This window comes from Salmo salar, chromosome ssa20 (assembly GCF_905237065.1).
Source record: "Salmo salar chromosome ssa20, Ssal_v3.1, whole genome shotgun sequence".
In the NCBI taxonomy this organism is placed as follows: Eukaryota; Metazoa; Chordata; class Actinopteri; order Salmoniformes; family Salmonidae; genus Salmo; species Salmo salar.
In genome coordinates this window covers 38806509-38824700 of record NC_059461.1, presented here as the reverse complement: position 1 = coordinate 38824700, position 18192 = coordinate 38806509, and the positions used below count along the sequence as shown (strand labels likewise).

The 18192-nt window shown below is 43.4% G+C and overlaps 1 protein-coding gene across 1 annotated transcript; it reads left to right on the top strand.

Moving 5' to 3' along the window:
* Window positions 1-3541: 3541 nt before the first annotated feature.
* Window positions 3542-16572, top strand: LOC106580601 (fibroblast growth factor 10). The gene is made up of 3 exons (XM_014161842.2): window positions 3542-4070; window positions 13475-13578; window positions 15638-16572. The coding sequence occupies exons 1-3, from the start codon at window positions 3542-3544 to the stop codon at window positions 15827-15829; spliced, it is 825 nt and encodes a 274-aa protein (XP_014017317.1). The 3' UTR covers window positions 15830-16572.
* The last annotated feature ends 1620 nt before the right edge of the window (window positions 16573-18192 follow it).

Sequence of the window (18192 nt, the reverse complement as noted above, 5' to 3'; positions counted from 1 at the left end):
AGGAACTCCTCTTCTCTCCCAACGATCCATAGTCTTCAGGACGCGATCCATGGCGGTGCCGAGATGTTGTAGCATGGCCGCATGCTGCTGGACGCGCTCCTCGACCCCTAATATGGGGTTGTCTGCTCCTGCTGACTCCATATGGTTGTGGTGCGTGATTCTGTCAGAAGGTGGGTGTAGCTGGTGCATGAAGTCAGGTGCAGGAGAGCAGAATGAGTGAGTAACGTACTTTACTCAAAATAAAGGCACAAGTTAACAATACACTTGACCAACAATAAACGGTAATCAATTACGCACGGGTGAAAACAGCACCCGTCGAAAACCAGCCATAACGTACCGAATGAACATAGAAACAATCACGCACAAAAACATGGGGGAAAAAGAGGGTTAAATACATGAACATGTAATTGGGGAATGAAACCAGGTGTGTAGAAAACAAAGACAAAACAAATGGAAAATGAAAGGTGGATCGGCGATGGCTAGAAGACCGGTGACGTCGACCGCAGAACGCCGCCTGAACAAGGAGAGGGACCGACTTCGGCGGAAGTCGTGACAAATGTTTATATCCCAGGACAAATTAGCTAGCAACAGCAAGTTAGCTAGATAAATTACCATGATTGTTTAATACTTTTCGACCTGTCCCAAAATTAATAAAGTTGGTTCAGAGTTCAAAATCAACATGCGCGCGATAGTGCACACGGACGCAAGTGCACACGGACGCAAGCACGCGCCCGGTATAGTCAGCATGTTAGAAACCACCAATTCCCAGATTGGAAATGTAGTTGAATTAAGTTATATTGATTAAGCTTTTAAATTCTCCAACTGAATTGAATTACTGAAAATGTGAGGACGTGGCTCAACTCTGAGTAGGGGAGTATAAGAGCTTCTAATTGGCCATGTGACACTTGAGTCTCAGAGGAAGGTGGCGAGGTGAGAGAGGTCTGACTGAGATCCTCTTAGAGTTGCCATTGGATTGGAACTAGCAGTGGTTGGATGGGAAATGGCACCAGGTCTGATTTCTCATATCTTGATGGTACCAGTACCAAGTAGTTGCACTTCAAATTACACACACACACACACACACACACACACACACACACACACACACACACACACACACACACACACACACACACACACACACACACACACAGCTATAAAAAAACTCCCACTACATCCTCTCCATTCACAACTCCACCCCTGTACTATCAACCCAGATAAATTATATCCTACCCTGGTGTCCATTCACACCTCCACCCCTGTACTATCAACCCAGATAAATCCTATCCTACCCTGGTCTCCATTCACACCTCCACCCCTGTACTATCAACCCAGATAAATCCTATCCTACCCTGGTCTCCATTCACACCTCCACCCCTGTACTATCAACCCAGATAAATCCTATCCTACCCTGGTCTCCATTCACACCTCCACCCCTGTACTATCAACCCAGATAAATCCTATCCTACCCTGGTGTCCATTCACAACTCCACCCCTGTACTATCAACCCAGATAAATCCTATCCTACCCTGGTCTCCATTCACACCTCCACCCCTGTATTATCAACCCAGATAAATCCTATCCTACCCTGGTGTCCATTCACACCTCCACCCCTGTACTATCAACCCAGATAAATCCTATCCTACCCTGGTGTCCATTCACAACTCCACCCTTGTACTATCAACCCAGATAAATCCTATCCTACCCTGGTCTCCATTCACACCTCCACCCCTGTACTATCAACCCAGATAAATCCTATCCTACCCTGGTTTCCATTCACACCTCCACCCCTGCCCCATATTCTCACGCATGCATGCGTACACACACACACCCGACTTACTCCCATATGTGAGAGGGTTGATGGGAAATGAGAGCAGGGTAAGTGTAGTGGGAGGCACCGGTTTGGGAATGAAAAAGAGAGAGAGAGAGAGAGAGAGAGAGAGAAAGAGGTGGAGTTGGGGGAGAGAGGTGGAAGGAGAGAGAGAATGAGAAAGAATGAGGGGGAGAGAGAGAGGTGGAGGGGGGAGAGGTGGAGGGGGATAGAGTGGAGGGGGGTGGAGGAGGATAGAGAGTGGAGGATGAGGGGGATAGAGAGTGGAGGGTGGAGGGGGATAGAGAGTGGAGGGTGGAGGGTGGAGGGGGGATAGAGAGTGGAGGGGGATAGAGAGTGGAGGGTGGAGGGGATAGAGAGTGAAGGGTGAAGGGGGGATAGAGAGTGGAGGGGGATAGAGAGTGGAGGGTGGAGGGGATAGAGAGTGAAGGGTGGAGGGGGATAGAGAGTGGAGGGTGGAGGGGGATAGAGAGTGGAGGGGGATAGAGAGTGGAGGGTGGAGGGGATAGAGAGTGAAGGGTGGAGGGGGGATAGAGAGAAGTGGAGAGAGAGTTGGAGGGGAGAGAGAGAAGTGGAGGGTGGAGAGAGAGAGGTGGAGGGGAGAGAAAGAGGTGGAGGGGAGAGAGAGAGGTGGAGGGTGGAGAGAGAAAGGTGGAGGGGAGAGAGAGGTGGAGGGGGAGAAAGAGAGGTGGAGGGTATAGAGAGATTGTAGAAGGGGGAGAGAGAGAGGTGGAGGGGGAGAGAGAGAGGTGGAAGGGGAGCTGGAGGGGGAGGGAGAGAGAAAGAGAGAGGTGGGTGGGTGGTGAGAGAGAGGAAGAGAAGGAGAGAGGTGGGTGGTGAGAGAGAGGAAGAGAAGGAGAGAGGTGGGAGTTAAAGAGAGGGGCAGATCAAAAGACATAGTCTCATATTCACACACAAACACACACACCCCTCCTCAGCCTGTTACCTCAGTGAAGGTGGAGCCACTGTAATTGAGAGGGAGAGGAGTCCACTCCACACTCATTCATGGAGAGAGAAAGAGAGGAGGACATGTCTCACAGGCACCCACTGGCCAACCAGGACTTAGCACTACATTTTGATTGACCATCTCTCTCTTTTTAGTGAAATCTGGAAACGTGTGGAGGGTATCTGGCAGCAGTGAGCTGTTGAATGTTTGGGCCTTAAGGGACAGAGGGATGAACCTGGAGAAAGTGTTATAGTAGAATGTCCCTATGCCAGTGGACCTTTCATTGTGGGAGTAGCCATCTAAGGATTTCTGGTTTGGAATTAAATTCAGCACCAGGAACAGCTAAGGACAGAAGAACAATTTCAAAAGTGGAACATATGACGCCTGCCTGATTTGTCATTGGAATACACTGATGGTAATTGCACTGGCAACAATAAGACGAGTGGGACAATAGGCTGCTTTATTTATCGATTTGTATTTGTCTTAATTTATCTACCAGGACATCAGTATAGGAACAAAAGTGAAAGAGAACATTGGAATACATTGACTTTCAGTACAATAATTGCTCTAGCTACCAACATTTTCAACCCAAATAGGTATCATTGAGGAGGAAATCTCTTTTGCATTTAGACCTGGTAGACTAGGTACCAGAGAGCCACATTTTCCAGGAGGGCTCCCCTCCCTGACGTCCCAGCCTCCCGTTGTCCCCAGCAGCATGTCCCAGGCTGTGAGGCTGCTTCCAGTCCTCCCCACACCATTCTACAATGACCACATGGGCTGCTGGAGGGAGTACGGCTGTCACTGCCTGGGCCACCTCTGGGTCTTTGTTTAGGTCTGGCTCTGGGTCCAGGTTTAGGTCTGGCTCTGGCTCCAGCTTTATCTCTAGGTCCTTCTTTTCCAGCCTGTCCCTGTCTCTGCTGCTAGCACTGCTGCTCACCCTTTCCCTCCCTGTGGTTGTCTGCCATCAACCTCTCTACAGTGGCAGGCTCCAGCCAACCAGCCCCAGGCTCCAGTTCCCCAGCCTCCAGCCCCCCAGCCCCCAGTCCCTCAGCCCCAGCAGCCCTCTTAGGACGCCAGTGAACAGTTCCCTGGCTGCATCCAGGGTTGGAGAGACTAGGGAAACTGGAGGTCCCTTGGAAAGTATTGGGGTTCCGCTGGGGAGGCACGTACGCAGCTACAACCACCTGCAGGGAGATGTGCGGCGGAGGAAGCTCTTCTCCTTCCAGAAGTTCTTCCTGCGGATCGATACGAATGGCAGAGTTAATGGGACCAAGAGCAAAGACGACCCCCTCAGTAAGTAACCACAAGAGTGTGTTTTTCAATTAGTAGGAGAGTAAAAGAGGGGAAACAGAGGTTCAACCATAGTGTATTGAAAATAAACCATTGTGTTGTCAGGGCTTTCCTCACTCTTCACTACAGAATATCATACAAATTACAGAAAAAGGGAAACAATTTAAAATGATTGACTTGTGTTGAATAACTTTACTGTATGTTTGGAAAGACATGTTTCCAGCACAACTTTTTTAGCATTGATCATCAATACGGCATGTTGAATCTAAATTGTGGCAAGATCTGTCTCCCAGCAGTACATAGACATTCTTAGAGCTAGGCGACACATTCCTGACAAGAATCTTCTTTCTGTATCTATCAGACATCCCTGTGATATCTGTCCTGTCGCAACATTCCGCACAATGATGGTAGCTCTAAGATGATTAAAACAGGAGGGGTAGATTACCAACCTGTTATCTGTCCATATTCACAGCCCAGGGTCAACAGTACTGATAACAGCTAGACAGGAGCAGGACACGGGGTAGGAGAGGATATGTCAATCACTACCATGCTCTCACACACAACCAGTCCGCTTTGTTTAAGTCCATACATATTGTACATAATGCTGATGCCGTGTGGTTTATGGTTAATACAGTATAATGTGAATGTGATTCATTTACAGAGGTACAGTAACATGAATGGATATGTTTAGTACTCATGCCCTATTTTTACAGTACAGTTATTCCAGTTAGATAAGTGTGTGAGCCTATCTGTGTGCGGGCACTCACATGCTCAAGTGGGTGTGTGTTCGGATGTAGCAAACCAATCAACCACCACCAGAGACACATGTGCTCACTTAAACTACCACCCCCCCCCACCACATACACACACACACACACACACACACACACACACACACACACACACACACACACACACACACACACACACACACACACACACACACACACACACACACACACACACACACCCGCATCCCGTGTATATGGAAGTCTTTAACGTTTCTCCTAGGAGTTCTAAACCACAGAATCAATCAAAGAGGCTTATGGGAAAGAGTAAGGAAAGGCACTATTGGTGTTTGTTTTGACAAGAAGATGACAGAAATGTCTTTATATAGCCTACACTTTTATATAAATGTCTTTATATAGCCTACACTTTTATATAAATGTCTTTATATAGCCTACACTTTTATATAAATGTCTTTATATAGTCTACGCTTTTATATAAATGTCTTTATATAGTCTACACTTTTATATAAATGTCTTTATATAGTCTACACTTTTATATAAATGTCTTTATATAGCCTACACTTGTATATACATGTCTTTATAGACCCTACACTTTTATATGCATGTCTTTAGAGACCTACACTTGTATATACATGTCTTTATAGACCCTAAACTTGTTTATACATGTCTTTATAGACCCTACATTTCTATATACAGTTGAAGTTGGAAGTTAACATACACTTAGGTTGGAGTCATTAAAACTCGTTTTTCAACCACTCCACACATTTATTGTTAACAAACTATAGTTTTGGCAAGTCGGTTAGGACATATACTTTGTGCATGACACAAGTAATTTTCCCAACAATTGTTTACAGACAGATTATTTAACTTACAATTCACTGTATCACAATTCCAGTGGGTAGAAGTTTACGTACACTAAGTTGACTGTGCTTTTAAACAGCTTGGACATTTTCAGAAAATGATGTCATGGCTTTAGATGCTTCTGATAGGCTAATTGACATCATTTGAGTCAATTGGAGGTTTACCTGTGGATGTATTTCAAGGCCTACCTTCAAACTCAGTCCCTCTTCGCTTGACATCATGGGAAAATCAAAACAAATCAGCCAAGACCTCCAAAAAAATTGTAGACCTCCACAAGTCTGGTTCATCATTGGGAGCAATTACCAAGTGCCTGAAGGTACCACGTTCATCTTTACAAAAATAGTACGCAAGTATAAACACCATGGGACCACGCAGCAGTCATACCGCTCAGGAAGGAGACACATTCTGTCTCCTAGAGATTAACGTACTTTGGTACGTAAAGTGCCAATCAATCCCATAACAACAGCAAAGGACCTTGTGAAGATGCTGGAGGAAACAGGTACAAAAGTATCTATATCCACAGTAAAAACGAGTCCTATATCGTCATAACCTGAAAGGCCGCTGAGCAAGGAAGAAGCCACTGCTCCAAAACCGGCAATAAAAAGCCAGACTACGGTTTGCAACTGCACATGGGGACAAAGATTGTACTTTTTGGAGAAATGTCCTCTGGTCTGATAAAACAAAAATAGAACTGTTTGGCCATAATGACCATCGTTATGTTTGGAGGAAAAAGGGGGAGGCTTGCAAGCCAAAGAACACCATCCCAACCGTGAAGCACGGGGGTGGCAGCATCATGTTGTGGGGGTGCTTTGCTGCAGGAGGGACTGGTGCACTACACAAAATAGATGGCATCATGAGGAAGGGAAATGATGTGGATATATTGAAGCAACATCTCAAGACATCAGTCAGGAAGTTAAAGCTTGGTCACAAATGGGTCTTCAAAATAGACAATGACCCCAAGCATACTTCCAAAGTTGTGGCAAAATGGCTCAAGGACAAATAAGTCAAGGTATTGGAGTGGCCATCACAAAGCTCTGACCTCAATCCCATAGAACATTTGTGGGCAGAACTGAAAAAGTGTGTGCGAGCAAGGAGGCCTACAAACCTGACTCAGTTACACCAGCTCTGTCAGGAGGAATGGGCCAAAATTCACCCAACTTATTGTGGGAAGCTTGTGGAAGGCTACCCGAAATGTTTGACTCAAGTTAAACAATTTAAAGGCAATGCTACTAAATACCAATTAAGTGTATGTAAACTTCTGACCCACTGGGAATGTGATGAAACAAATAAAAGCTGAAATAAATCATTCTCTCTACTATTATTCTGACATTTCACATTCTTAAAATAAAGTGTTGATCCTAACTGACCTAAGACAGGGAATTTTTACTAGGATTAAATATCAGGAATTGTGAAAAAATGAGTTTAAATGTATTTTGCTAAGGTGTATGTATACTTACGACTTCAACTGTAAATGTCTTTAGAGGCCTACACTTATATATACATGTCTTTATAGATATTGCACTGTCTTTATATGACAGTGAAGCAAAAAAATGCAATGAATTTCAAAATGCCTCTTTTGGGTGTTTGTGACATAGTGAAGACATTGCTGGACCGGCTGTTGTTCTAAGATGATCGGAGGGTTCAACTTGAAGCTCGAAGGTGTTAACTTATTGAACCTTTCTATTGTCTCTCATCATTACTCCTCACAATTCTTTATACTACAGGCTATAATACTACAGTTATACTAGCACATATTAGTAATATACTGCTGTATATAATACACATTTTTACATAAGGTGACCAAGTTTATCTTTGGGTTGGGTTTGACTGCAGTAGTAGGGGAGGGGTACTAATTCATGAATGACATGGTTGAACATCATTGTGGTCACATCAAAGCTGCTAGTGTTCAGTATCAATGGTGCTGCCACAAAGTCATTTCCTGGGGGGGACTGGGGACAGTGTGGATTATATGGCCCACTATCAGGTTCACAGGGAAAGAGATACTACAGGAGAGCAGCTCCAGTCTCTGGCCCTGGGCCTAGACATGATCCCTTAGGATGATGTCCTTTGTAGCCCCTGAAAATGACACAGCATCAGGTTCATGGCATTGATTCTGTGGCAATGCCCAGTTAAAAAGTCTGGGTTGATAGAAAATAATAACATCATAATAATGATAATACTGTATGAATAAAACTAGAAAAGGACATTTCCTAAAGAAAATATGTTGTTTGCAACATGCTTGCTGATAGCAAGAACAATCTTTCCATAGATAATGTAAAATCATGCAGTTTGTGCAGTACAGAAGCATATCTGAAGACCAGGGGCGGAAATCCCAGGGGGGATGGGGGGGACACGACCCCCCCATCCTGGGAAAAATATGATTTGTCCCCCCCAATATATCACTGTAAACATAACTATGTAATTTAAATAATATTAATAATACGCAATGAAATCAATTGTGCTGATTATAGACACTTAATAGCTCGTTTTTAAGTTTCAAAAGATTGCGCCCCCCCCCACCCTTTGCCTCACAATGGTTTGATCCACTGCCAGTTCCTTAGTTGGCAAGGTAACAGAGGGTTCGTATCTACTGTCTGAAAGGCACTCAATGAACGTAACTGAGGTGAGGTTAATCCAGTCAATCGCGCCATAGCAGTGTTTTGTTTTATGTTGGCAGGATTCACACACATACTAGCTGAATTTGCAGAGCTAGCGCGCAAACATTAACTATTAAGCAAGCTAGTACCTATTCCATTTATGTGGCGTCGTCAAAGATGGAATCTTTGCTATCGTCAATTTATTCCAAGATCAGCATGCATGTAAATTAGTGCGTCAAAGTCCCTGTGATAAGGTTAGTGATAAACTGAAGTCCAAACTGAACAGAACTACACTCTGTTCTACCATTGTCTTAAATATATTTAATGGTCTCGTTGCAAAAGCTAAATTGTCGCAAGGGAACTTTTATTTATTTATTTTATTTCACCTTTATTTAACCCGGGTAGCAAAGATTATAGCAAACACCACTGAAACGGAATTGGTGCTCGCTAGCTTTGCAAATTCAGCTATTGTTGGAAGCCAGCCAATATGAAACAAACGATTAAAATGACAAAAGGTTGCAGCATATGTTGTGTAAATGGTGAACTCATACAGCTGTCAACTCTTGTCACTGCAATCCGTTTCACATTTGCTAGCTACCTTTTAGATCGAAGCCCATATAGAATGATAGAATGATAGAAGATAAGATGGTAGAAGCCCATCTCCTACTGTAAATACCCTACACACTGTGTGTGTGTGTGTGTGTGTGTGTGTGTGTGTGTGTGTAGCCAGCCAGGTAGAAAAATGGCAGAAAAAAGACGGACATCAGAGTATTTTTCAGTACACCAAAACGAAAAGTAAGAACCCTAGTAGCCTAATATCTCAAAGACTAGTTGATAAAATGTTCATAAGAAAGAAGTGAAATACTAATGGAAATGTTTCACAATGATGTCATTAGGCAGAGCAGGCAACAGATGGCACACAGACAGCAGAGCTGGGGACAGATATGCAGGGACAGACTGGCAGAGACAGGGAGTCTCAGGTAAGTTTGTTGAGTCTTTGTTTGGCAACATTATGAAAGGTTCTCAATTTTTTTGACTTGTATAATAGGAACATAATTGGAAAATGCCATGGATACCCCCACTCTCAACTTAAACTGGTGACTGAACTAAGATTTGTTAAAGGCAATGGTATTGCTGTTGTGATTAGTTGTGTAGTTTTGGGTACCGGTAGTTAGGAGTACGGCAAACACCTTATTTCTTTGGTTCCTCAATATACATTTACCATATTACAACGTAGGCTATGTGTTACAGCATTACTTTTGGTGTCCCCCTCAGGAATTGCTCTTGAGAAAATTTCATGTAATTGTCCCCTCCAAAGTTGATATCAGATTTTCGCCCCTGCTGGAGACCAAGTTAGCAATTTTTGATTAAAAACAGCTTCAATCTTTCACTAGTCATTCTTATTACTCCTCCTTTTTGGAGATATGGTTTAGGTTCAGTTTGTTTGTGTCCAAGGCTGAGACCCGAGCTTTGAAACCTGGTTACAACATAGTAGCGATTGAGGGGGAACAACTGGTATTGGGCTTGAACTACCAACCTTGCAAAGATCTCGACAGATGTAGAGGTGGTGGTTTTGGGGGCTGTTTAAGAGCATGTATCCAACCTCCCACAGATTTATGGGGATGCCTGTGAAAAACTTTCCCACATGTCGCTCCATGGTGCTGGGATTCTGCTGGGAGCTTACAGAGAGGGAGGGCTGGAATTGATTCCCGGGCAATATGGCGCTTTGCGAAAATAAGCTCATTTAACTAAAGCTACACATCTAGACGGCATCAGATTAAAAAACCAACTAGACAAAACTGTGCTTATCAATAACCTGGTTTGCTATATTGTTGCATCTCATTACATTTGAAAAGCCTAAAATATTTCTAATGCATTATACACAGTTACCGAGAAGCGTAATGGTGGACTCGACCAGTTCTGAGGCTCTAACAGATGTGTGGCGGCGGACGGATTAGTCTAATTACCCCAAGCTGGGATGGTGTGAGTGTGAGCTCAGCCTGTCAAGAGCGCAGGAGGGCAATATAGGAGGCCACCAAATGTGCTTGTGTCTTTCTCTCTGCGGGGAGTCATGTGTGCTGAGGTGCCTCCAGACTGGGACTGGCATGTTCCTCATTCGCTCTGTGTGTGTGTGTGTGTGTGTGTGTGTGTGTGTGTGTGTGTGTGTGTGTGTGTGTGTGTGTGTGTGTGTGTGTGTGTGTGTGTGTGTGTGTGTGTGTGTGTGTGTGTGTGTGTCAGAAGGGAAACCACAGACAGTATTCTAAGGGACACTGACATAAGAGATGTGAAGATGTTTATGGACGTGGAGAGAGGCAGGGTATGAACAAACTAATTACATTCAATGTGGTCCTCATCTGCATTACAGGTGATTTGTTTCCGTCATTCCCATATATCAACATGACGATACAGTTGGAATGGTTTCAGATATCTAAGTAAATGTTTTCCTTATTCTTAAATCAAGTTGGCACAGTGTATCTGTACTGTAAGCTCTGTCCCATTTTTTAAAAGAGGTAACTTCCAGTTACCATGAATAGCAATGAAAAATGGCAAAATCTACCTTTACATGGCAACCCACTGTAGAAAATTCACCTTTAACTGGCAACCCACTGTGGAAAATCTACCTTTAACTGGCAACCCACTGTGGATAATCCACCTTCAATTCACATTGGCATTGTCTGCACCCACTCCACCCTAACACACCATTTACTGCAGTAACTACAAAACCGAGCGTATCAAATGAGCCACACATTAGGAGAAAGTGTCCAGCATGCAACTAATTTTCCACTAAATAATCAGTTGGAAATGTGTGGTTGACCCACGGCCATGTTTTAATGTGTGGTGTATCAGAATCACCACTACATAACACACAGTGTCACATACATTTGGTGTTGAGTGTTGTGAGATGTAATATGTGGAACAAAAAATACATTTGTCCTAATGGCTTCGGTTAGTTTTTTCCACCCTTGATGCGTTGTAGATATCATTCCTGAGTAAGCAAGTAGACAGTAGTGCTGGACATGAATCATCAAAGACTGAGTGGATACGGGTGGCTTTTCTCCATAGAGAAATGCTGTAGAGACTGTGTATGTGTGTGAGCGTGCATGTGTGTGTGCACAATGCTTGCTCGCAACTATATGCACACCTATGTGTGTGTGTGTCTGGGACTCTGTGTCCCAGACACACACTTGATATTTTTTATTTTATTTGTATTTTTTATTTAACCTTTATTTAACTAGGCAAGTCAGTTAAGGACAAATTCGTATTTACAATGACGGCCTCCCAGGGAATAGTAGGTTAACTGCCTTGTTCAGGGGCAGAACGACAGATGTGTACCTTGTCAGCTCAGGGAATCGATCTAGCAACCTTTCGGTTACTGGCCCAACTCTCTAACCACTAGGCTACCTGCCACCCATATAAGCCATCTCACCCCAGCCTCCGGTGTGTGTGTTTGATCAGTGGTCATTAAGGTCTTTCTAATCCTCCCCTCCCTGTCTCTCTGTCATGGCTCATCTGTCCTCCTCTGTTCCCTCTCCTTTCATCCCATGGCATGTTTACAGAGGGCCCAGAAACAGCCTTAGATAGTCTTACATCCTCACTCGATACCTGACACCTAATCCCTTACAGAAGCAACTCTCAGATCTTCAATGGCCGTTCTGTCATGGTCCCCACCACCACTTCACCTGCCGGTGTGAACCTGTTTGAACTGGAAACTAATGCAGAGGCTACCTCACTGATGTGGAGACAGGGATGTAGGTCACAGTATATTTCGAAGGGCACTTTTTCCAGGACACCTGCCCCTTCAAGTTCACACGGCACCTTTAGACGGTCCGACCACAAACAAGGGAGCTTGACAGTGACACAGGCGGCTTCACATACTCATCAGGGACGAAGGAGGGGAACTGCTGTGGCAGTCTGATCAAAGGCCATCGTCACGACAACTCCCTGCAGCGTGTGTGTATGTGTGTGTGTGTGTGTGTGTGTGTGTGTGTGTGTGTGTGTGTGTGTGTGTGTGTGTGTGTGTGTGTGTGTGTGTGTGTGTGTGTGTGTGTGTGTGTGTGTGTGTGTGTGTGTGTGTGTGTGTGTGTGTGTGTGTGTATGTGTGTGTGTGTGTCAGGATAGGATAACAACACCACACAGGAAGTGTGGAGAGGAAGTGAAGGAGGGTGTCATGAAATCAAACGTACCATAGGAACCAGAGCGGCCATTAACACACACCAGCGTCAGATTAGATACGTGCGTGCGTGCGCGTGCGTCTGCGTGTGCGAGAGTGTGTGTGTGTGTATATTTGCACTGGGAATTGGTGGCTTACATACCAAATGAGCCAAACTATTCACAAACAAATCCAACCTGCTTTCATTATCATCCTCATGCCAAATTAGTTATTAAGCTGAAGTCTGTTCTTCTGTGTAGACTGTGGCCCTACATAGACGAAGCCTGCTTATATGGGTGATATGAAGGAAGGCTGGATGGATGGATGAAACTCTACCCTACAGTTTAAGAGATTCTTCAGGATTTTCTCTGGCTATGAACTAGAGTATTAGAGGAACAGAAATATGACTGACAGCATGACAGTTGATTATGAACCCACAGGATTTCAGATGTGTTTTTGAGGCTTTCTAAAACACATCTAGATTATGTTTTGTCTTGACAAAGGCTCTACACTATAAACAAAATTACTCTTCGGATCAAAGTCATTATTTTTTACTTCAGCTGGTTACAAGTAAATCAGTTAGGTTTTCTCAATTTAAAAAAATATATATATTTGATGAAACCAAATACATGATTCAACGCCAACTGTTATATTTGATTATTAACAAACCTATATTTTAAGTTGCAACACTTCTTTTCAACACATTTAACTTACTTTTCCCATTTGGTTAAACCTAATAAACAACACAAATACAAACCAATATTTCATGTAAGGAGGGACAGGCAGACACTCCTGATAGTTTTACAAGCTCTTATCTATATGACTACAGCAGATCCAGAACACATTCCATAGCTTCTATGTACTCTGCCTCTGTGTTCTGATCTGGGCCAACGTTATGTCTGTGGTCTGCCTTAAAATTCCCTGCCTGAACGGTTACAGATATCCCCTAAATCCTCCCCTATAAGTGGTCATGATGATTATAAAAGATTTATAAAATATGTATCACTTGTTTCTATATGATTATACATGTTATTTTGTGTGTGTTCTCAGGTATTCTGGAGATCACGTCGGTGGATGTGGGGGTGGTGGCTATCAAAGGCCTGGGCAGTAACTATTACCTGGCTATCAGCAGGAAGGGTGAGCTGTACGGAGCGGTCAGTATCCGGGTCAGAGGTCATTTAACCAGCCTCAAAGACATACACTTAGATTCCTTCGACTTTATCACAAGAGTTCTTATCTTTGGAGCTGGGTTCACTTTTAACTAATGGTCAGTGGAAACTATCAGAAGTTCAAAGAGCACACCATCCAAACCAAGTGCATATGATTCAAACAGGAAATTGGAGGTCAGCAAGTAATGACTATAGTGCTAAGTGACACAGACATTAGACTACATCACATCTATCACTGTAACCGATTTACATAACTAACTATTTCTATTGAATGTACCCCTCTAGTACATGGTACATCTTGACTAAGTTGAATTGGGTTGTTATTAGACAGTAGTTGCCATATTATTCTTGTCACTAAGTATTGTTTGTTTATTTTGTTTTTACATTTGGACACTTGAATGAGATGGTGCATCTCAAGAGATTTAATACTGCAAAATTCAGATAAATAAATACAGTGTACAGTGCATTTGGAAAGTATTCAGACCCCTTGACTTTTTCCACATTTTGATACGTTACAGCCTTATGCTAAAATTACTTTTTCCCCTCATCAATCTACACACAGTACTCCATAATGACAAAGCAAAAAACGTTTTTTAGAAATTGTTGCAAATGTATTAAAAATAAAAAGTCTTCAGACCATTTGCTTTGAGACTCGACATTGAGCTCAGGTGCATCCTATTTCCATTGATCATCCTTCAGATGTTTCTACAACTTGGTTTGAGTCCACTTGTGGTAAATTCTATTGATTAGACATGATTTGCAAAGGCACACAATTGTCTATATAAGGTCCCTCAGTTGACCGTGCATGTCAGAGCAAAAACCAAGCCATGAGGTCAAAGGCATTGTCCGTAGAGCTCAGAGACAGGATTGTGTCGATGCAAAGATCTGGGGAAGGGTACCAAAACATTTCTGCAGCATTGAGGGTCCCCAAGAACATAGTGGCCTCCATCATTCTTAAATGGAAGACGTTTGGAACCACCAAGACTCTTCCTAGAGCTGGCCGCCCGGCCAAACTCAGCAATCGGGGGAGAAGCGCCCTGGTCAGGGAGGTGGCCAAGAACCCGATGGTCACTCTGACAGGCTCCAGAGTTCGTCTGTGGTGATGGAGGAACCTTTCAGAAGGACAACCATCTCTGCAGCACTCCACCAATCAGGCCTTTATGGTAGTGGCCAGACGGAAGTCACTCCTCAGTAAAAGACACATGACAGCCCGCTTGGAGTTTGCCAAAAGGCACCTAGGACTCTCAGACCATGAGAAACAAGATTCTCTGGTCTGATGAAACCAAGATTGAACTCTTTGGCCTGAATGCCAAGTGTCACATCTGGAGGAAACCTGGCACCATCCCTAAGGTAAAGCATGGTGGTGGCAGCATCATGCCTTGGGCATGTTTTTCAGCTGCAGTGACTGGGAGACAAGCCTCTGAATGTCCTTGAGTGGCCCAGCCAGAGCCCAGACTTGAACCTGATTGAACATCTCTGGAGAGGCCTGAAAAGAGATGTGCATCGACGTTTCCCATCCAACCTGACAGAGCTTGCGAGGATCTGCAGAGAAGAATGGGAGAAACTCAGCAAATACAGGTGTGCCAAACTCGTAGTGTCATACCCTAGAAGACTCAAGGCTGTAATTGCTGCCAAAGGTGCTTCAACCAAGTACTGAGTCTGAATACTTATGTAAATGTGATATTTACATAAGTAAATGTGATTTGATTTTGATTTATTTCAGTTAGATTGATGAGTGGAAAAAACAATTCAATCCATTTTAGAATAAGGCTGTAATGTAACAAAATGTGGAAAAAGTCAAGGGGTCTGAATGCACTGTAGAAAGGTTGAATAAATACCTGGAAATATTTCAACATTGATATATTTTATATCTATTTTGACTCTTGTATGAACAGTACATTAACTATAAATACAGTATTCTCACATCCTTTGCTAGTGTATGCACTTCACAAATGAAAATAGTTGATTCAGTATGAAATGTACTGAGTCAGTATCCAAATACACATATGAGAATGTATCCCAGTAATGTCCTTTGTTCTTCCAGAGAGAGTTTGGCATTGACTGCACACTGAAGGAGCGTATTGAGGAGAATGGCTATAACACCTATGCCTCAGCCGAGTGGAGGAACAAGAAGAGACAGATGTTTGTGGGCCTGAGTGTCCACGGGAGGCCACTGAGAGGGAAGAAAACACGGAGGAGAAATATGGCCACCCACTTCCTCCCCATCATGGTGTGATGAAGAAGAGCGTTTCACTGGACTAGACATACCCTGTGGGAGAGCTATTCAACACTGAGCAATCTTTCAAATAAAGATTTTTTTTAAATGTACTCTAATCTGGACAGAGAGCATCTGAACTATACCATTTATAAAAGACATATATTCTCTAAGGAAGGTAATTAACTGTGCGTATACTCCCTGCTTTTGACTTTCGTTGAGATGGTTTATTGGTTTGGGGATGTACAGTGCTTTCTATGGCACAGGGTGAAATTTGAATCCTATTCTGTGCCAAACCATTGGAAAGATGTGGACTGTCCTTCGGACTGTCCTTCGGGTGTGACATGTGGGAACAAAGTAGGACGTTGTTTCACACACTGAGTGGATGAAGTGAGGAAGCACTGGTTTTGTGTATACAAAAAAAGAATTTAACTGTTGTTCATGGTCCTCAATCTCATTTCAATGATCTGAACATTCTTAAATGAAGAAGAAGGCCTAACAGATCGGTAAGTGCAGGAAAAAATATATATAATTGAGCAAGATCCTAGTGGTCATGAGATCTTGGAACCATATCAAAAGTGAATACAGTGAAAGAAAAAACTAATGTATGATACTTAACCACTGAGTTTTGACTGTGTTTAAGTAAATTATTTATTTTGTGTAATATTTAACTGGAGGTGGAAAGAAGGTGAACATTTCATTGCATTCTTTACACCTTATGTCTTTGAAGTAAATTAAATAAATGTGCTATTTCCTCCTCGGTATCCAGATGTTCTCATGTTCATCAATAAAGTTTGCAACTTAAACTGGTTGACAAATCTGACAAATACATTTACATTTACATTTAAGTAATTTAGCAGACGCTCTTATCCAGAGCGACTTACAAATTGGTGCATTCACCTTATGATATCCAGTGGAACAACCACTTTACAATAGTGCATCTAAATATTTTAAGGGGGGGGTAGAAGGATTACTTTATCCTATCCTAGGTATTCCTTAAAGAGGTGGGGTTTCAGGTGTCTCCGGAAGGTGGTGATTGACTCCGCTGTCCTGGCGTCGTGAGGGAGCTTGTTCCACCATAGGGGTGCCAGAGCAGCGAACAGTTTTGACTGGGCTGAGCGGGAACTGTGCTTCCTCAGAGGTAGGGGGCCAGCAGGCCAGAGGTGGATGAGCGCAGTGCCCTCGTTTGGGTGTAGGGACTGATCAGAGCCTGAAGGTACGGAGGTGCCGTTCCCCTCACGGCTCCGTAGGCAAGCACCATGGTCTTGTAGCAGATGCGAGCTTCAACTGGAAGCCAGTGGAGAGAGCGGAGGAGCGGGGTGACGTGAGAGAACTTGGGAAGGTTGAACACCAGACGGGCTGCGGCGTTCTGGATGAGTTGTAGGGGTTTAATGGCACAGGCAGGGAGCCCAGCCAACAGCGAGTTGCAGTAATCCTGTTAATACAATAACTCTGAAAGAACAATCAGAATGCTCGGCTTCTCAACTACATTCAAAGTAGATATATTTTAAGGTGACAGGTTATGGTAAAAGGATGAAAACCCACAGCACAGAGACCCAGTGTGGTTTTCAGGTCGCCCTGAGGAATTATTCTTATCAGGCTGACTGAGGTAGGTAATGACAAAAGGCAACCATTACAGGCCCACCAGATATTCCACGTGGCAACCGTTGCACTAATGAGTAGAGTTCCCAAACAAACTGGAAACCACATGAAAATGGAAGGGAGATAGCTACACTGGTATGGGATTACATTATTTCCTTAACTATCACCCATTAGTGTGGAGATGCAACATTCCCGAATGGCAGGAGACCTTGAGTCACATGGATACTGAACAAGCAAGAATCACCTGTTTCATACAGTAAGTAACATGAAAAAAAGTTAATAGCCTGTAGATCTCACATTTCTGCATTGTAATATCTAACATCAAGCACTATTTAACAACATCTGGCGCAGGGTATGTGGGGTAGGAAGCTGTGTGTGTGTGTGTGTGTGTGTGTGTGTGTGTGTGTGTGTGTGTGTGTGTGTGTGTGTGTGTGTGTGTGTGTGTGTGTGTGTGTGTGTGTGTGTGTGTGTGTGTGTGTGTTTGAATACCAGAGCAGACAAGGTGAAAAATCTGACGATGTGCCCTTGAGCAAGGCACTTAACCTTAATATGCTCCATGGGCGCCGTACTATTTTGGCTGACCCTGTAAAACACCACATTTCACTGCACCTATTTGGTGTAATTTTCAATAAAACATACAGTTGAAGTCAGAAGATAACATACACCTTAGCAAAATACATTTAAACTCAGTTTTTCCCAATTCTTGACATTTAATCTTAGTAAAGATTCCCTGTCTTAGGTCAGTTAGGATCACAACTTTATTTTAAGAATGTGAAATGTCA